At 43.4% G+C, this 17633-nt stretch overlaps 1 protein-coding gene across 4 annotated transcripts in view; it reads left to right on the top strand.

The window, feature by feature from the left end:
* The window catches only part of CTNNA3 (catenin alpha 3), an 889777-nt gene that overhangs the window by 10707 nt on the left and 861437 nt on the right, over positions 1 to 17633 (top strand). For all 4 annotated transcript variants that reach the window (XM_043518063.1, XM_038411313.2, XM_043518062.1 and 1 more), the window contains exons 2-3: positions 611 to 717; positions 11437 to 11629. In XM_043518063.1, coding sequence (XP_043373998.1) covers positions 611 to 717; positions 11437 to 11629 — 300 coding nt within the window. The remainder of the gene's footprint in view (positions 1 to 610; positions 718 to 11436; positions 11630 to 17633) is intronic.

Here is a 17633-nt window from a genome sequence, read left to right as displayed (position 1 = left end):
ACTCTGCAGGGCTCGGGCTGCTGGACCCCGTTGACTGCGGCTCGGGCTGCCTGCTCAGCGCTCCACTGAGCTTGGGCGGCCGGTCCCTGCTGACCACCATGGCTTGGGCTGCCAGCCCCAACTTCCCAGCTCCGTGGGACCTGGGCTTTCAACCCCATGCTGACCACTAGGGCTCAGGCTGCCGGCCCCCCCACTGAGGGGGGCAGGGCTTGGGCTGCCTGCCCCAACTGCCGTGGGCTCGGGCTGCCGGTCCCCTCACTGACTGGGGCTTGGCTGCCTGCTTAGTGCTCCATGGGGTTCGGGCTGTTGGCCCTGCAACCGGGTCCCACCTGCTGCCTCCCATGCCCGGGGTCCTCTGGCTGCCATTAGGGAAATTTTTCTGGCAACCCCCCGTAACATTGTGCAAATCTCTATTTGGGAACCACTGTTCTAGGTGCTAAATAGTTAACATTCTTTCTACAATTTGTTAGGAATATTATGTTGACACATGTGCCGTAGTAGCCTAGGCCCTGATCCTCATTCCACTTATCCAAGTACCTTGGTCCATACCAGCATGAGTCTTGCTGTCCCAATTATTGTTGTTTACTGTTTATCTTTGTTTTGTATACAGGTAACATGTCAGCAGCAGTGCCAAATGTTACATTGAAAATTGATCCTCAGGATCTTCAGATCCAGACATTTACAGTGGAGAAGCTGTTGGAACCATTGATAATTCAGGTATTTTAGCACTGCAAAAATATCATGGACATTCATAAGAGGAGAGAAATAAGAGAAGGATTTACTTTACTCCTACCTAATGTTGGGAAAACTGTATTTCAGTCTTCTGTACCTGTGTATACGCAATACTGGCTCAGGAATAGTCCAATTCACTTAGCCTCCTCTATTCTCACAAATGCAGGACACTTTATTGTACCTAATATAATCTGTTCCACTGAAACCCTTATTCAGTGTTACCCAATGAATATGTAAATGTAGAAGGGAGAGAGCGATTACAAGTGGAGCTCCAGTGTATAAAATGTTACATGGAAGGAAGGAATTGAGTCTGTTGAGTTGATGGACAGAGGGGAAAGGAAGGGTCTTGAGATCTGTAGATAAGTCTAGTTATCTGAACCTAAAAGACTTTACATTCTGTGCCATGTTCTGTTTGTTTGACAGTCCCTAATATCCCTGCCATTTCATTATTGTATATTGTACAATCATTATTTTAAATTGATAGGGTTTTTTTTTGACAACAGAAACATAGACCTAATGGTTAAACAAAACTCCAGCAAATCTATAAATTGAGCCTGTTAAGTATAAGCAGAGTCGCACTATAAAATTTAGGATTATTCCAAAAGTGTTCACTACTTAAAGAGAAAATCTTTGTCTTTATCAAAAGAAAACTTCTTTTTCTATTTTACACCTATGCAATAGAAAACACCTTATTGAAAAAAACCTAGACAGAATTCCCATAGAATGATTATGTATGTGACTTTTTTTTTAAAGGCACTTGTACTATTTTTATAAGGCTAGGAATAGGAAATACATCCTCTTTCCTGAATCCTAAACTATTCTTTAATTTTTTTTCTTGATGCACAGCTGTAGTGGCACTTGCTTTTTGTAACAGGGTAGCTTGTCCCTTTGAGGGCTAAGGCAGCCAACCCTAGTTACTAAGGGGACACACCTGAGCAGGGATCAGCTGATTCCCTTATGAAGAGCAGCAGTAAGGTACAGAGAGGGGGGATTCCTAGGGAGACTAGAATGGAGTACAGAGGTTGCTAGGAGTGAGTAGGCTCCAGAAGAGGAAATCTGGGACTTGAGGAATGAGACTATAGGCAGGAAAGGCCTCAGAGTGACCTGATGATGAGGTAAATGGATGGATTTGACGTCTTGAATGTTTGTTAATTTAATAAACCAGAACCTGAAAAAGGGTGTGAAAGGACAACAGGGTTGAGAGTTATCAAAGAAACGCTGTGAAGGGGGAAACTGAGGCAGTGCTTCCCTGAGGGGGTGTGCAAGAGGCGGTCACCTGATGATACATCTAGTCAGTTACATGTAGCACAGCCATGTCAGCACATCACTTTCTTTCAAAATTTGTCGCTACTGCAGAGTAAACTTCCTGTCATAACGCTATACTGTTCACTTGTTGTTCTGCTCCTGCTGACTGTTAGAACATGATCCTTCCTTAGGGCCTGATGAATTCAATAAAAGACCCTCCCCTCCCCCATTGACTTCAACAGGCAGAGATGGCCCGTGCCTGCCAATGGTGAGGGCAGCAGATGTTACTGAGAAACATCAGCAGATGTTACTGAGCATGCTCAGTAAAAGCCAAGCGGTGAATCTGAGGGGTGGGGACAGGATGGACACACATGACCCAGTGTGCCCCTCCATGTGTGGCCTCTGTCAATAGGCTTTGGATCAGGCCCTCATACTCTCGTCAAATAGAATTATTTTCAGGGGTTGGCACCACCATGTTGTGTGACGGATACTTGACAAAGTTACCATACTTAGTGATGGACATTGTGTGTGGGGGGTTATGTCATTCAATGTTTCTTGAAAAATTACCATGGACCTCAACATTTTTACCATGGACACATTGCTGACCCCTGATTATTTTACATTGGTACTTAAAAATGTTTGTGTTACTGCCCTTTGAGGTGTCACTTGTCTTCAGAGGCAGTTGAGGTTGCTCAGTCCCTTGGAGGATCCAAACCTTTGTCCCTGGAAGTAAAAATGCTCTAATGTTGATTGAAATAGAAACAACCTGTTGAATTTCTTGGTGCAGATCCTATGTAGTGATTGCACTTGTGGTGGATGTGAGTATCTGAATAAAGGTAAAGGTTATGAGGGAGGTAGAAGGTGGGTCCTTAGCAGAACAGAAACATTTTTTTTTCTCAAAAAGAAAAGAAGTACCCGTGGCACCTTAGAGACTAACAAATTTATTAGAGCATAAGCTTTCGTGAGCTACAGCTCACTTCATCGGATGCATTTTTCTTTCTAGATGACTCTACAATAGTTTCCTTTGGCAGTTCCCCTAAAAGTAGTTTCTGTGGTCAATGCAGAGTATGACCACAAGGTGACCAGGCTAATTCAAAACAATGCTAATTTATTCTTGGTCACCAATAATGAATAAATAAAATAAACATTCTAAGGCTTTGATTCTGTCTGAAGTTAATATCTTCCATTACAGATCAACATTAATCTTAAAAGAAAGTTATGAAAAATCATGATTATTTCATTATAGCGAGTATTTGTTAATCTCTCTGCATTTATTCCTTAGTATAGCTTCCACTGTGTTATATTCCTTCAAGTGTTGAGTGCAGAATGTTCCAGGTTACTTATTGCCTTTACATATAATCCGTGCACTAATAGACAGTGACGTAAGTCACTATCAGACTTCCAGATTCATTTGTTCATAAATCTTTAGCCTGTTCTTTTAATAGTTTCCTTATTCTTCACTTTAAGCCTTGATTTCTTTCTTTTTAATCTAAAACTTTTCCCCCAGCATGTAGGTAAATCAGGAGGTAATTGTGCATGGATGCCAAGCCTGATACATTTTAGTCATCCAATTCCATTTATTGTGTATGATAGATGCAACTGTGAAAGTTATCTGCAATAAATTCCTCCAAAGGATTAGACAATCTTTTCCCCAGCAATTACATTTGTATTATTGTAACTATATGCTTATGCACTTAATCACTTTAAAAAGTCCTCACTGCACACAAGAGGTGATACATGGGTGGTGGGGGGAAATGCAGGGTCATGCTCCTCCCAGATTTGCTGCTTGGATTGTACTGAGCATGTACAGTAATATTGATGAAGCTGGCTGTCCTCACTTCCGCCGCCCCCATCTCTGCTTGGCAATGTAAGGGGGGGAGAGAACTTAGTTTTATGCAAGTTGCTTTTTTTTTAACTTCTCTTTATTGTATAATCTGTAAAAGATGGGCCACAATGCTAGATGCAGTCTGTGAAAGTGGTCCAATCTAGATCATATCTGCACCTTTGTGTCTTTATAGGTAAAAGCTCAGTTGATGAGTGTTGCATTTTTTGCCTAATTCTCAAGCCCTGTACTGTCAGATTGAATAGGTTGATGGCCTATAAGAAATATTTTATGTAGGCTTTTTAGGTTATAAAGGTTACTGAATCATAAAGCTGGGATGCACTCTGTGACATGCCATTTGTGAACTACCCAAGTAGGCTTCATAATAAACTTTGTTGAATAATATATGTAGCACCAAAGGCAACATTGATTTCAGGTAGTTGCTGACCTAAATGGAATCAGTATTGTACTCGTATTATTTTGCTTATAGGCATGTGAGGATTGAGAGTGTACAATCCACTTAAAAACTCTGGGCTCTGGGGTTTGGAGAGGATGTTTGCCAAATTCTTCTATTTTTTTTCTTTTACTGCAGCCTTTCTTTAAAGAGACCCCATCAACATGTAAACTGACTTCATCTGAAAGTGTTGTACCTATTATTGTTTCAAGATTTGTTGTATTTAAGATTACTGTGACTGCAGGAGTTTAATGGAAAAAATTTCTCCTTTCAGTTTGTTCATTTGACAACATTAGGTGCATAGCCAGTTTAGTTGTTTTGTTGAAGCTCAGTTGAGTTTTCTCTCTTGTGCATTTATCTGCATCTCTCCAGCTGGGCCCAGGAAAGAGCATGCCCATGGCATCCCCCAGGAGAGTGCTCAACAGACAGAGAACAGCAGTCTCACTACAACTAAAGAGGCAGCAGACTGGGGATGTGCATGGAGGGAAAAAGAATAGGTGGGTAGGGCACAGGGAAGGGTCAAGTATATTTGATGTTGTGGTTCTCAGGCCTGCTTATTCTTTTCCTGAAAAGACACTTGGACCTTTCTCCTCTGGTATGTCAACTCTGAAGGCATGAAACCAGCACCACCGTTATCAGCTCCCTTTGGCACACATGCTCTGCACCATTTGCACACCGGACACCTGCTTGGGATAAAAATAAAGCGTACTTACTATTTCATCTTTGTTTTGTTTTTTTTAATTAAGGGGAAGCACAAGTTACACAGAAAATAAACATAAAGATGCAACATCAAGCTTAAGTTTTCATATTTCTAATAAGTCATTTATTGTCTTTCCCAGCATACCCCCTAGCTATAGGAGGCATTCAGCAGTCACAGACAGCCTGCCACTTTGAGACCTTCCTCCAAGTTCTGGATAAACTTCAGTTCCAAGCCTACTTTTAAAAGACTTATTTTTTCCTCTTTGTCCATGGTGACTCGTGGTTAGTCAAAGTGGGAAATTTGCCCCAACTTGGAAGCTGGAATCTTCTTTTCAATGTCAAATTATCTCAGTGTCTTTCCAATAATGTCTCTTCCTGGGCTGGACAATGGGGATAGTTACCTGAAGCCAGTTGGATGTGAACAACTGGCTTGGTAGGTGCCCCTTCCTGCTTGACTGCTCACCACCCTGCTATAAGGTGTAGCTGAAGTTGCAGTACAGATTGAGCAGTTTTCTAAATATACAAAATGTAAAATGACAATCTGTATACATATGTCAGAATGGCCAAGTTCAGAGCATTACAAGCTTTCACAAAAGACCTCACTTGATATATTTGGTAGTACAATAACATTGTATGCAGTCAGTTGGTTTAACTGCTTTTTTGCGGGGGTTAAACCTTCTGTTCTCCCCTTGGGGTGTCTGGCCTCTGATTGTCACAACACATTTGTAGCTTAGGGGCCCTCCTTTTGGATGGAAAGGCCAATGGAAGTCTATTAGTAATAGGGGAGTTGTCTTTAGTTCTGTGTAGAATAAGTGCACTCTAAGGGCAGGTCTACACTTAAAACACGGCATTGGCACAGTTTGCATTGATGCGGCTATAGTGCTTTAATGGAGATGCTCTATGCTGACAGGAGTGCTCTCCCGTTGGAGTTAATCCACCTCCACAAGAGGCAGTAGATATGTCAGTAAGAGAAACTCTCCTGCTGACATAATGCTGCCTACACCAGTGCTTACATCAGTATAAGTACATTGCTTGGGGTATGGATTTTTCATATCCCTGAGCAACGTGGCTATACCAAAATAATTCTGTAGTGCAGACCTGTCCTAAGAGTGGCACAACACTATAAACCACTACTTACACGGGCAATACTTCTTTGTTTTCTCCAGACATCTGAATCACAGAAAGGACTGTTAGTGTTTGAAAGAATAGGCAGGCTGTATGGCTCTTTCCGCTAGGCAGCTCAAAACAAATGTTTTATTCTTTCAAACACTAACAGGCTCCCCAGTTCCTACTGGCCCACTCTGCAGGTGCAGTTTGATATGTAGATTTGGCTTCTGAGGCCCATATTAATTCATTCAGAGCCCATGTTGGGCACACATAGACCCTTAAATCAAGAAAGGCCAGCCTCTGGCCTAACCCAGAATCTTTTAGATTAAATCTGGAAATGAAAAGCAAAGACCACTTGCTTGACATTTGCAGCTTGGAGGTACATAGCATGAGAATCTCAGGAATGAAATTTGAATCTGTAGTATAATTCTGTTTCTCTAGATATACTGAATACCTTTTGAAAACCAGGGTTTTCACTAAGTGTTGGAAAACACGCTTGATTGGAAAACATGCATTGCCAGTGGGGTGCAGGAGCATGTAACTTTGTTTAATTAACTGGGAGCTGTGATTGAGCATGAACTGAATAAATGGGATCATACTTTATCTGATAGCAAGTGCTATTTTGTCTGGGTACTGTACTCTTCCACTGATAGCTGTATTAATGATGTAGCAAAAGGGGCAAACCTAGTATGATGCCACTTCACAGTTCAGTTATCCCTGTGCAAGTTGCACCCTTATTCAGCATCTTCATTACACCTCTTTCAATATTATTTTTAGAGCATAAGCTTTCGTGAGCTACAGCTCACTTCATTGGATGCATCTCACGTGTAGCTCACGAAAGCTTATGCTCTAATAAATTTGTTAGTCTCTAAGGTGCCACAAGTACTCCTTTTCTTTTTGCGAATACAGACTAACACGGCTGCTTCTCTGAAACCTAATATTATTTTTGTATTTCCTAACCTATGTGAGCCAAGAACTTTTTTTTCAAATTGTGATGGGTATTTTAGGTCAGAGTCTCCCTCAATGAAATAATATTGAGCCCATTTCTATGGAAATGAATGCATTATGTTTTAGCTTCTGATGTTCCTGGCAGAGATCCTGAAGATGCAGGGTCCTGCAGGTATAAGCTTTCATCTACTGGAATGAAAGCTTTTGAATTTGTATTATTTCTGTTTGACTTTTTTTAATTGTACAAAACACATTATAAACAACTATCACATCAGTCAAAAGAAAACTCTTTTTAATAATCTAGGCTTGAGGTATTTGCATGACATGTCTCCTGCATGACTCTCCAAAACAGCTGAGGTCAGGTGGCAGCTTATCTTTGTTCTCTGTCCCAAAATTCCATGTGAATGAGGCAGGGGCCAAGACTTCTTTGTTTCAAGGGCTGGCTATGGAAATGCTTTCCTGAGGATCTGTTAAAGTCCCTCTGTTAGGCACTTATCCAGCAGGGCACGTAACCATGTGAACTTCTGTATAAAAGCCTTTGGGTCTTCATCAGGATATGCAGTTGAAGGGAAACAAATTCATTCCTATGTCTATGTGGCAGGCTGGAATTTTGTTAGCTTAACTATGGGAAGGAGATACCTCTGCCCTACCTCCCCCAACTCTCTCATACTAGGCATTTAAGTGGGTCAGTAAAGTGGGTTCATAGAATCATAGAACATCAGGGTTGGAAGGGACCTCAGGAGGTCATCTAGTCCAACCCCCTGCTCAAAGCAGGACCAATCCCCAACTAAATTATCCCCGCCAGGCAGGGCCGTCCCTAGCAATTCTTGGGCCCTATGCAGCCTGCCCCCCCCGGGTGTGTGGGGCCCCAGGCCTCCGTGGGGGGGGGAGTGGGCCCCAGGCCTCCGTGGGGGTGGGGCTGGCTTGGGGGGAAACCCCCCAGCACTCACCGGCGGCATGGCTGGGGCTGGGTCCCTGCACTCCCACAACTGGTGAGGCTCATCGGCACAGGGAGTGCAGCGACCTGGCCTCAGCCATGCCGCCGGTGAGTGCAGGGGGGAGGAGGCGGGGGCCCAGGGGAAGAGACAGGGGGCAGAGCAGGGGCAGGGGCAGGGCCATGGGGAAGAGCTGGAGCAGAGGCTGGAGAAGCATGCAGCTGCGCAGGGTTCCTGGGGCCCTACACAGCTGCATGCTTTGCATATGGGTAAGGACACCCCTGCAGCCAGGGCTTTATATTGAAGACTCCTATCCTACAACCCATAACTATGAGTAGACCCTCTCTGGCCTACCTCTGGGATTCAGTTCATTCTTCTGAATAGTTTCATTCTCCTTCCTGCATGGGGAACAAAGGGTACCAGAGGTCTGCGAAGATGTCAGGACTCCCTTCCTCCCATAGGCATAAGGCCCACTAGTGAAATACCAGGTCTCTCTTTACCTCTGGGCATGATCTTTATCCACACTGAACACTGGCCTCAAGCTATGACAAGCTAAACAATCCCACGAGTTACTAATGGTATTTTAAAGTCTTATTCCTCATCATGAAACTATGCCTCATAGATGCTGCCAGGAAGGTGACAAAACACAGTAGGCCTCTGCAAGTTTGGCCCTAATGGGAAAAAATCCCTCCTGACCCCAAATAAGCAATCAGTCAGACACACAGCATCCTGTAAAAACACAGCTCCTATACTGCAAAGGGAGGGGGAGGGTGGGGCATCGGCAATGGAAGTTCCATGGGTGCTGGAACAATTTGTATTGTGGAGGTGTGGAGAGCAATTGAACCAAACTGTAACCCCTGTATATGATGGAAACCACTTCAAGCCGGGGGGGGGGGGCAGCAGCACCTTCAGTACCCCTAGCTTCAGCACTTATGAATGGAACAACAGGCTCCAAAGACCTGGGAAATTGTTTAAATTACAGAAGGGGGAGGCAGGGCTGAGCCTAGGACTTTTGCTGTCCCAAGCAAAAAAATTTTTTGGCCGCCCCTGCTTTTTTTTCATGCCCCCCGCCCCCAGCTCCGCCCTAACTCCGCCCCTTCCCCAAATCCCTGGCCCTGCCTCCTCCCCCGGGCTTGCCGCGTTTCCCCCCCCCCCCCATTGCTTCCTGCGGCTCCTCCCCCCTGCAACCCGCCGCCCTAGCTCACCTCTGCTCCCCTGAACATGCTGCCGCTCCACTTCTCCCCCCTCCCTCTCAGGCGAGGGAGAGGCAGTGCGTTCAGGGGAGCAGGCTGAGCGAAGGTGGGGGTGGAGGAACCGCCCCCTGCCCCAGCTCACCTCCACTCCACCACCGCCTCTCAGCTTCTCTTCCCTCCCTCCCAGGCTTGTAACTATAATCAAATCCTTGCTCAGCTTGCCCTGCAAAACAGCTGTTTCATGCCTGGCAAGCCTGGGAGGGGGGGGGGAGAAGCGGAGTGGCGGCGGCGGAGCGGAGGCGAGCTGGGGCACATTTCTAGGGGCAGCGTGGCCAGCTGCCCCTAGAAATGTGCCGCCCCAAGCACCTGCCTGTTTTGCTGGTTACCAGAGCTGGCCCTGGGGGGAGGAGCTAAGGGCCAATCAGCTTCCATCTCCCCTTGCCTGCCCAATCGGAGGCACAGAACCTATGCAGAAGGAGGGGCCAGTACCTGCTTCCTGGGCATGTACTCTCCCCACCCTGCATCTGCCTTCCACACAGCTGTCCAGTCAAGTTTCCTGTCCAGTGAGGCGGCTGGGTGGTGTTATCTTCATTATGCACCCTTTGACATATTGCATCATATCAAACAACAAGCACAATAGCTGCCTGAATTCCATGACAAATGAGGAGTACTTGTGGCACCTTAGAAACTAACAAATTTATCTGGGCATAAGCTTTCGTGGGCTAAAGCCCACTTCATTAGATGCATGCAGTGGAAAATACAGTAGGAAGATATATATCCACTGCATGCATCTGATGAAGTGGGCTTTAGCCCACGGAAGCTTATGCCCAAATCAATTTGTTAGTCTCTAAGGTGCCACAAGTACTCGTTCTTTTTGCTGATACAGACTAACTCGGCTACCACTCTGAAACCTGAAATCCATGAGTTTGCCTGTTGGAATAGGATATGTGTATGCGCCTTTTGCTCTACTTGTGCAATCATGTTGCCAATTCCCCTAATGCACAAAGAAACAAGCTGATTGCAGGTGACTGGAATGCCATTTATTAAACATGAAGTAATTATATACATATAAAAATGTACTCATTTAACTCAGAGATTAGAGTTGAACTTGAATTTTAAACTATACTAAAGACCTGCTGGCACAGGATAACAAACTAGAAGAATAATAAAGAATTCAAAACATCATTAATGAAAATGTCTTTTGATATTTGTTAAATCGACAATACTTCCCAGGGCCGGTTCCAGAAACCAGTGTTCCAAGCAGGTGTTTGGGGCGGCAAGGGCGGCAGTCCATATGCTGTTAGGGCGTTTTCACAGCAGCGGCAATTCTGGGGCAGCCTCTCTCTTCAGCCGCCCTAGGCAGCAAATCGGCGGCAGCTTCTATCTCTTCAGCTGCTCTGGCAGTGGCGGCAATTCGGCGCGCTGCTTGCGGGGGGGGGGGGGGGGTAAAAAGGGTAGAGCTGGCCCTGATACTTCCCCTGTTAAAAAAAATCTCTTTAAAATGCACTATTAGCGTGACAGCCTTTGCAATGCATCAGGAAATAGTTTGTTAGAAAAATGTATGATGGAGTGTGGAGGTTGTGTTCAATAGATGAGGAATGTAGAGTGGGAAGCTACATAAAAATAGCTTGCTTATGCTCCTTAAAATGCATGATTTAAAAACAGTTTGGATGATTATGCTTTTACCTAGATTCCAAACAAACATTATGCACATCTTAAATGATTTGCAAAAACATTGAATTCTTCTGGGCTAAATTCTGTCCCCTGATTGTGCCCCACATTAGGGGAAGAATTTGAAGAGATGGGTCTGCATCCATTGCATACTGGGGACTCTCCTTCTGTCCCTGCTTGTGAGATGGTAGGGGGAGAAGCCAAAAGGGTTTGTGGGCACAATGGAAGTGAAACTGAGAGTTATGCTGTTACTGAGGATTTTGTAAATACACTTTTTAAATTTTTATGTCATTATGACATTTTATAGGAAACAGCGTAAGAATTTTAGAGCAATGGTAATATGAAGGGTCAGAGTGGCAACAATGGGATTCTACCTGCTTTGTTTTCAACCCTATGAAATGAAGGTAATACATCTGGGAGAATTTCAAAAGTCAGACACTGAGATGATAAAATATTGTCCAGTCTGACAATATCTTGTTGGGTGTGGCTCTGTTTTTGAAGTATCTGCAATTTTATTGCTCACTCCTAGAGGTGTCCATTATTTTATTGTTAATTTTAAATAACTAAAAGCAATATTAGTCTATTGGCTGCAGAATTTAAGACACTCATTTATTTATTTTTAAATTTTAGGTTACCACATTAGTGAATTGTCCACAAACCCCTTCTAATAAGAAAAAAGGATGTTCCAAAAGAGCCCGTGTCCTCCTAGCTTCTGTGGAAAAAGCCACTTGGAATCTACTGGACAAAGGGGAGAAAATTGCTAAGGAAGCCATTGTTTTTAAAGAGGAACTTAATGCAGCACTTAATGATGTTCGAAAAGAAAGTAAGTACAGTACCCACTGTGAATAAACCAGCGGCCTTAAGGAATTCCTTTATTCGTATAATTTTTGTTAATGTGTCTGTCTCTAAAATGCATTTACTGAAGTTTATTTAAAATACAAAGTATATCATTGTGGTGAAATAATGTCCTTGCTTCTTTGGTTTTGTTGCTCTGAGATTAGTTTAGCACTCACCAGATTGAAGATTATCCAGTAGGTGCTGTTTGTAGATACTGCACAATTGAAGACATCAATTTAAAAAAAAATCTAATCTTGTATAAAAGGGAGAAAGATTTCTACAAATTCTGTACTCAAAAACATGTTATATAGTTTAATAGAGATTCTGTAGTCTTAATGTGATGCCATTAGTCTTTAATACACTTAGACTCATAGAATTTAAGATGAGAAGGGACCATTGTGATCCTCTAGTCTGACCTCCTGCACATTGCAGGCTATAGAACCTCACCCACTCCTGAAATAGATTCCTTACTTCTGGCTGAGTTACTGAAGACCTCAAATAATGATTTAAAGATTTCAATTTACAGAGAATTCACTATTTATACTAATTTAAACCTGCAAGTGACTTGTGCCCCATGCTGCGAACCATGAGGCGCCTTACCACGAGGCGAACTGAGACGGCCACCTCAGGTGCCAGACTGTAGGGGGGGCATCATTAGGACCCAGAGTGTAGAAAATTGTGTCTGCTGCTGGTGCATATGTATTCTCTCTCATCTTGGCTCTAGATACACAGAGATGATGGAGTGTTGTGCTGGAGGAAGTAGGGCACAAGAGACATAACAGGCAGGCAGGAGAAAAGGTGAGAGGGAATAACAGAAAGCAGCAGAAGCTGCAGGAGAGAGAGGAGGAGGAGCCTCTTACGTACCTCTCTAGCACCCCCAGGAGTCTGGACTGATTAAAACCAGCTTCTCAGGGAGCTTCCTGTTTCTTGCTGCTTCCCTGAACCCACTTGAGGAGAACAGGCAGTCAACTGAAATAGTAGCCAGTTAGGCCCTTAAGATGCTGATATCTTCCCTCACTCAGGCCCTGCTACCATCCTGCTTATTTGTCCCCTTCAATTGAGTGTTGAGACCCTCTATAGCTGGCACAGAACAGCAGTCACAAGGGAAAGAAGAAAACACCCCTCTGGGGCAGCATTCAGTAAAAGAAAGAAAGCAAAGGAAGCTTTTCTATCTAAGCAGGAAGGAGCTCTCCTGAGATACATAGACATAAATGTTCACGGTGAGCCTTCTGGCCCCAGTGAGGATGTGAGTGATGAGGAGATGGCTGATCTTCCAGTTCGTCAGAGTGCAGATGACCTGGCAGCTACTGCAGCATCCATATCTCCATCTCAAATGGATGTAACCATGCATATTCCTGAAGAAAAGTGTGAAAATCTGAAAAAGATCAGAGAAGAGTGTGGTGGAGGCGCAAGAAACAGCTGCTGCTGAATTTAGTTCCTTAAGCCTAGATGATCCAGGACTGTAGACCCACTTGAGCAGTAGCCTGAGGGACTTCCTTGTACTGCATGGGCCACAGCAAGTGAAAAACTTCATGTTCCCTCAAAATAATGAAAATAGAAGTTTCCATCCAGCACATTACTGGCATGAAATCCCCAATGGTGACAAAGTGGCGAGGCCATGGTTTATGTACTAAAAAAACCCAGAATGCTGCACACTGTTTTTGTTGCAAACTTTTCCAGTCTAATGTTCCAGCTACATTGGGTTCTACAGGAACAAAGGACTGGAAAAATCTGGCTAGAAATCTGGCATGCCATGAGAAGGCAGCAAATCCCAGAGAGCATTCCATAGGTGGAAGGAATTTGAGATGACACTAAGGTTAAAGGCCACCATAGATGATCAGCATCAAGAGAAGATTGCATCAGAGTCTCTTTACTGGCAAAACGTTCTGAAAAGGCTCATTGCCATTGTGAGAATGCTTGCTACCCAAAACCTAGCACTGCGTGGCACTTCAGATCAGCTGTATGGAACAATGGAAACTTCCTTAAAATTGTGGTGGTGATGGCTGAGTTTGATGCTGTACTCCAGGATCAACTAAGAAGAGTCACCACCCAAGAAGTGTACACACACCACTACCCTGAGAAAACCATTCAAAATGAGATACAGTTACTGGCAACAAAAGTCAAACAGAAGATTGTGGCAGATCTAAAGTCAGCAAGATATTACTCTATTATTTTGGACTGCACACCTGACATCAGCCGTACGGAACAAATGACTTTAAATGGTGCATTTTGTAACAACAGAACCTAGTGAAAATGTCCCTGCAATGGTGACTGTCAGAGCATTTTCTAGGATTTATTGACATTGATGATACTACAGGAGCTGTTATGACAAATGTGCTTCTTAAAAAGCGGGAAAATACAGGAATTGCGATTGCTGACATGAGAGGTCAGGGCTACAATAATGGTGCCAACATGAGAGGAAAGAACAGAGGAGTGCAGACACTGATGCGAGAGTTAAACCCTCGAGCTTTTTTTTGTCCCATGCAGTTCTCATTCATTGAACTTGGTGGTCAGTGATGCAGCACCTGCTTCTAGTGAGGTTGCTGAATTTTTTAATTTCAAAGCATCTATGTATTTTTCTCTGCATCAACTCATCGATGGCAAATTTTGAAGTAACATCTGGGAACATCCTCTCTGACACAGAAATCACTGAGTGCCACATGATGGGAAGTCGAGTGGAAGCAATAAAGCCTATCAAACACCAAATTGGGATAGATAGGTGATCGATAATTGCCATCATGGAGGATAATGCTAGGACAGGAACTGTTCATGCGAGAACAGTGGCAGAGGAAATGGAATCACCAGAAACATACATAACTTCAAATTTCTGTGTGGCTTATGTTGTGGCATGACATGCTGTTTGAAATAAATGTTGTAAGCAAGAGACTCCAAGGTGTTGACCTTGATCTATCTGGAGCAATGGAACAACTGGACAAAGCTATTTTCCCACCCATTCAAGAATAGAAGAGTCACTGAAGAAGAAGACATTTTAATTACGAGGCACGGGATAATCCCATAAGAAACCCAAAACAACAATTCAAAGTTGAATTCTTTAACCAGGTGCTAGATTGTGCAATACAGTTAGTTGAGGAATGTTTTATGCAGCTCAAGGAACAGAGCAGTATATTTGGGATGTTGTATGATATTCCAAAACTCCTCACTATACCTGAAGAAGACCTACAACAACAATGCAGGGCACTAGAGACAGTGTTGACACATGATGATATGTGCAATATTGATGCGAGTGATTTAGGTGATGTACTGAAAGCCCTTTCAAGATACATTTCAGCAGTATCAACTCCAAAGGCTGTTCTGGAATATATGTGAACAAATAAGGTGACCACCCTCTTTCCAAATGCTTTTGTTGCTGCACATACTTCTAACACTTCTTGTAACAGTTGCCAGTGGAGAATGCAGCTTCTCCAAGCTGAAGTTAATAAAAACACATCTACACTGCACAATGACACAGGCGAGTTTGGTTGGCCTTGCAACCATCTCACTAGAGCAGGAGCTGGCCCAGACTGTGGACCTTCAGGAATCAGTTCAAACTTTTGCAACCAAGAAGGCACGGAAAGCACCACTTTGATTATTCAAACAGATAAAAATGCCAGTGTTTACTGTGCAGACAGGAAAAGTTACATTTGCTGTTCAGGTGTTAAGTGTTACTGAAAATTTTTGAACAAGGCATTTTAAGTTGTTAGTTCTCCTTTATTGGGGTAGGTAGCAGAGCAGTACCATGAGAGGAGTAGAACAGGAAGAAGGCAGAATTGAGACCTTTCAAAGTTTTGGCCCAAGCGAAGAGGTATGGGGGCATCATTTGAGCTCCCCACCTGAGGTGCCAAAATGTTGTGAGCTGGTCCTGCTGCAGAGGAAGGCAAAACTCACCCATGGTCTCTGCCAATGTGGCCCCGGGGGAAAATTCCTTCCCAACCCCAAATGTGGCAATCCATTAGATTCTTAGCATGTGGGCAAGACCTACCAGCAGATACTACAGAGAATTTTTTTCCAGGTAGCTTGGAACCCTCTCTGTCTAGTGTCCCATCTCTGGCCATTGGGGATTTTTGCTACTGGCAGTCACCAATGGGCCACATGCCATTGTAGGCAATTTCATCCATAACTTATCAAGCTGAGTCTTTAAGCCATTTTTTTTTTGGCCCCTCCTTGCTTCCCTTTCAAGGCTGTTCCGGAATTTCACTCCTCTGATGGTTAGAAACCTTCACCTAGTTTCGAGCTTAAATTAAATTTTATTTGCTCAAATACAGTAATGTTGCCCCTTTTATTGATTACAGTCAGTTTGGGGCCCTGGGTGTATTCCAGATGGGAGCAGAAACTGGTGATAGCTAGGTATTTCTTTGATGCAGTTTTGTTTATTTACAAAGAATGTATGAAGTTCTGTGTCTCTGAATGAAAAGGAATCAAATAGCAGGAAACAGATTCTTTTGCTTGCAGCATCAAGGGCATATTTTTCAGCCTACACCTCTGACTCTAAAACCTCTCCACAGGTTTCTTCCAGGGTGAACACCATGCATTCAGCTGCTCCTTCCAGCTGTCTGTCTGTGTTTCTGGCCTAGTCTACACCTAGACTATTCGGTCAATATTCATGCCCCTGAGCAATGCAGTTAAATCAACATAACCCCGGATGTAGACAGTGCTAGGACGATGGGAGAATTCTCCGTTGGTGTAGGTAGTGTCTTCATTGAAGGGCTACAGAGGCACAGCTGTGCTGTTGTAGTGGTTTTATGTGTAGACATACCCTCAGTTTCTCCCAGATTTTTGTCTGTTCTGCGTTCCTAGGCACCTGTATCTACACCTACCCACAACAATACTAAGCAAAAAATCAGGGCAGATTCTCATACTCCTTTTTGTTTTAGGTAGGGGCTTATCCTTATAGTTACATTAACTGAAGAGTGAGTTCGCATCTATATTAACTCAACCCATAACAAGGTTTTACCCAACTGACACCATGCATTCATTAATTTTGTTGGCTGGGATTTTCAAAGGCACAGAGGGAATTGTGTGCCTAACAGCCATTTGTGCCTTGGAAAATCTCCTCTGCTATTTTTGTCACTAAGTGTTATACAACAAAACAATACTTGTTTAACCAATGTCGCCTCTGTGAAAGTCATGCATATTTCACCTGTGGAGAATCCATCTATATAAATCTCTCAGGAAGCAGTTGCACCTTTTTGTTTCGAAGGATCTGGTTCCTGTATTTGCTGTGCTGTCAGTCTTCTCTCCCCTCATTACCTTTCTTGGTTATGTAATTAATTGAAATGAACATGTGATCTTACAGCTTGCTTAAAATAATGTAAGAGATAGTCATGCTTTGATCAGACTGAATCTGGTTAAATTAACAGAGATGAGTGTAAGGAACCAATTTCTCGTTATCTTATTTGGAAGAAAATAATTATTTAGCTCACTCTGATGTTTGTGTATTCTTTTCTCTTGCTGCTAAAGAATGAGGATGTTTGCTTGGCGGGTTTGGGGTGGAAGGACTTCCCAGTCCCTTTCATGAACCAGTATAGAAAAGCCTGACCAGTCAAACATTCCCTGAAAAGTTCAGGACTGGGAAGGGTGCTCTCGCTGCAGTCTTCTTCCCATTGGCTTTTCTGAGGTTTAGGATTCTGTTTTTTTCCTCTCTCTACCTGCTGAGGCTAGGGGAAGAGGTGTTAAGGGAAAATTATAGATTTAAGTGGATCCCATACAAAAATTGTTGGGTTTGCATAGTTTCTGACATAAAACCAAGTAAATCTTGACTGTTTCAGCTGAGGTGTTTTTAGTTTTTGCATTCATGTGCTCTGAACCTCATGTCAATGCACTGTTGACTTTAGCACCACTCTAGTCACATACATCTGATTTTGTGTAATATTTAGGGTTGCTCACATTTAATTGGAAAATGGGTTATTTTATGGTAAATAGATGAACAGAGTTCACTGAGGTCTGCGTACTCAGACATTAGTTTTAGGTTGCATTGTGGAGTGAGACCAAGG

This window comes from Dermochelys coriacea, chromosome 7, assembly GCF_009764565.3.
Source record: "Dermochelys coriacea isolate rDerCor1 chromosome 7, rDerCor1.pri.v4, whole genome shotgun sequence".
In the NCBI taxonomy this organism is placed as follows: domain Eukaryota; kingdom Metazoa; phylum Chordata; order Testudines; family Dermochelyidae; genus Dermochelys; species Dermochelys coriacea.
This window is presented reverse-complemented; position numbering and strand designations above follow the sequence as displayed.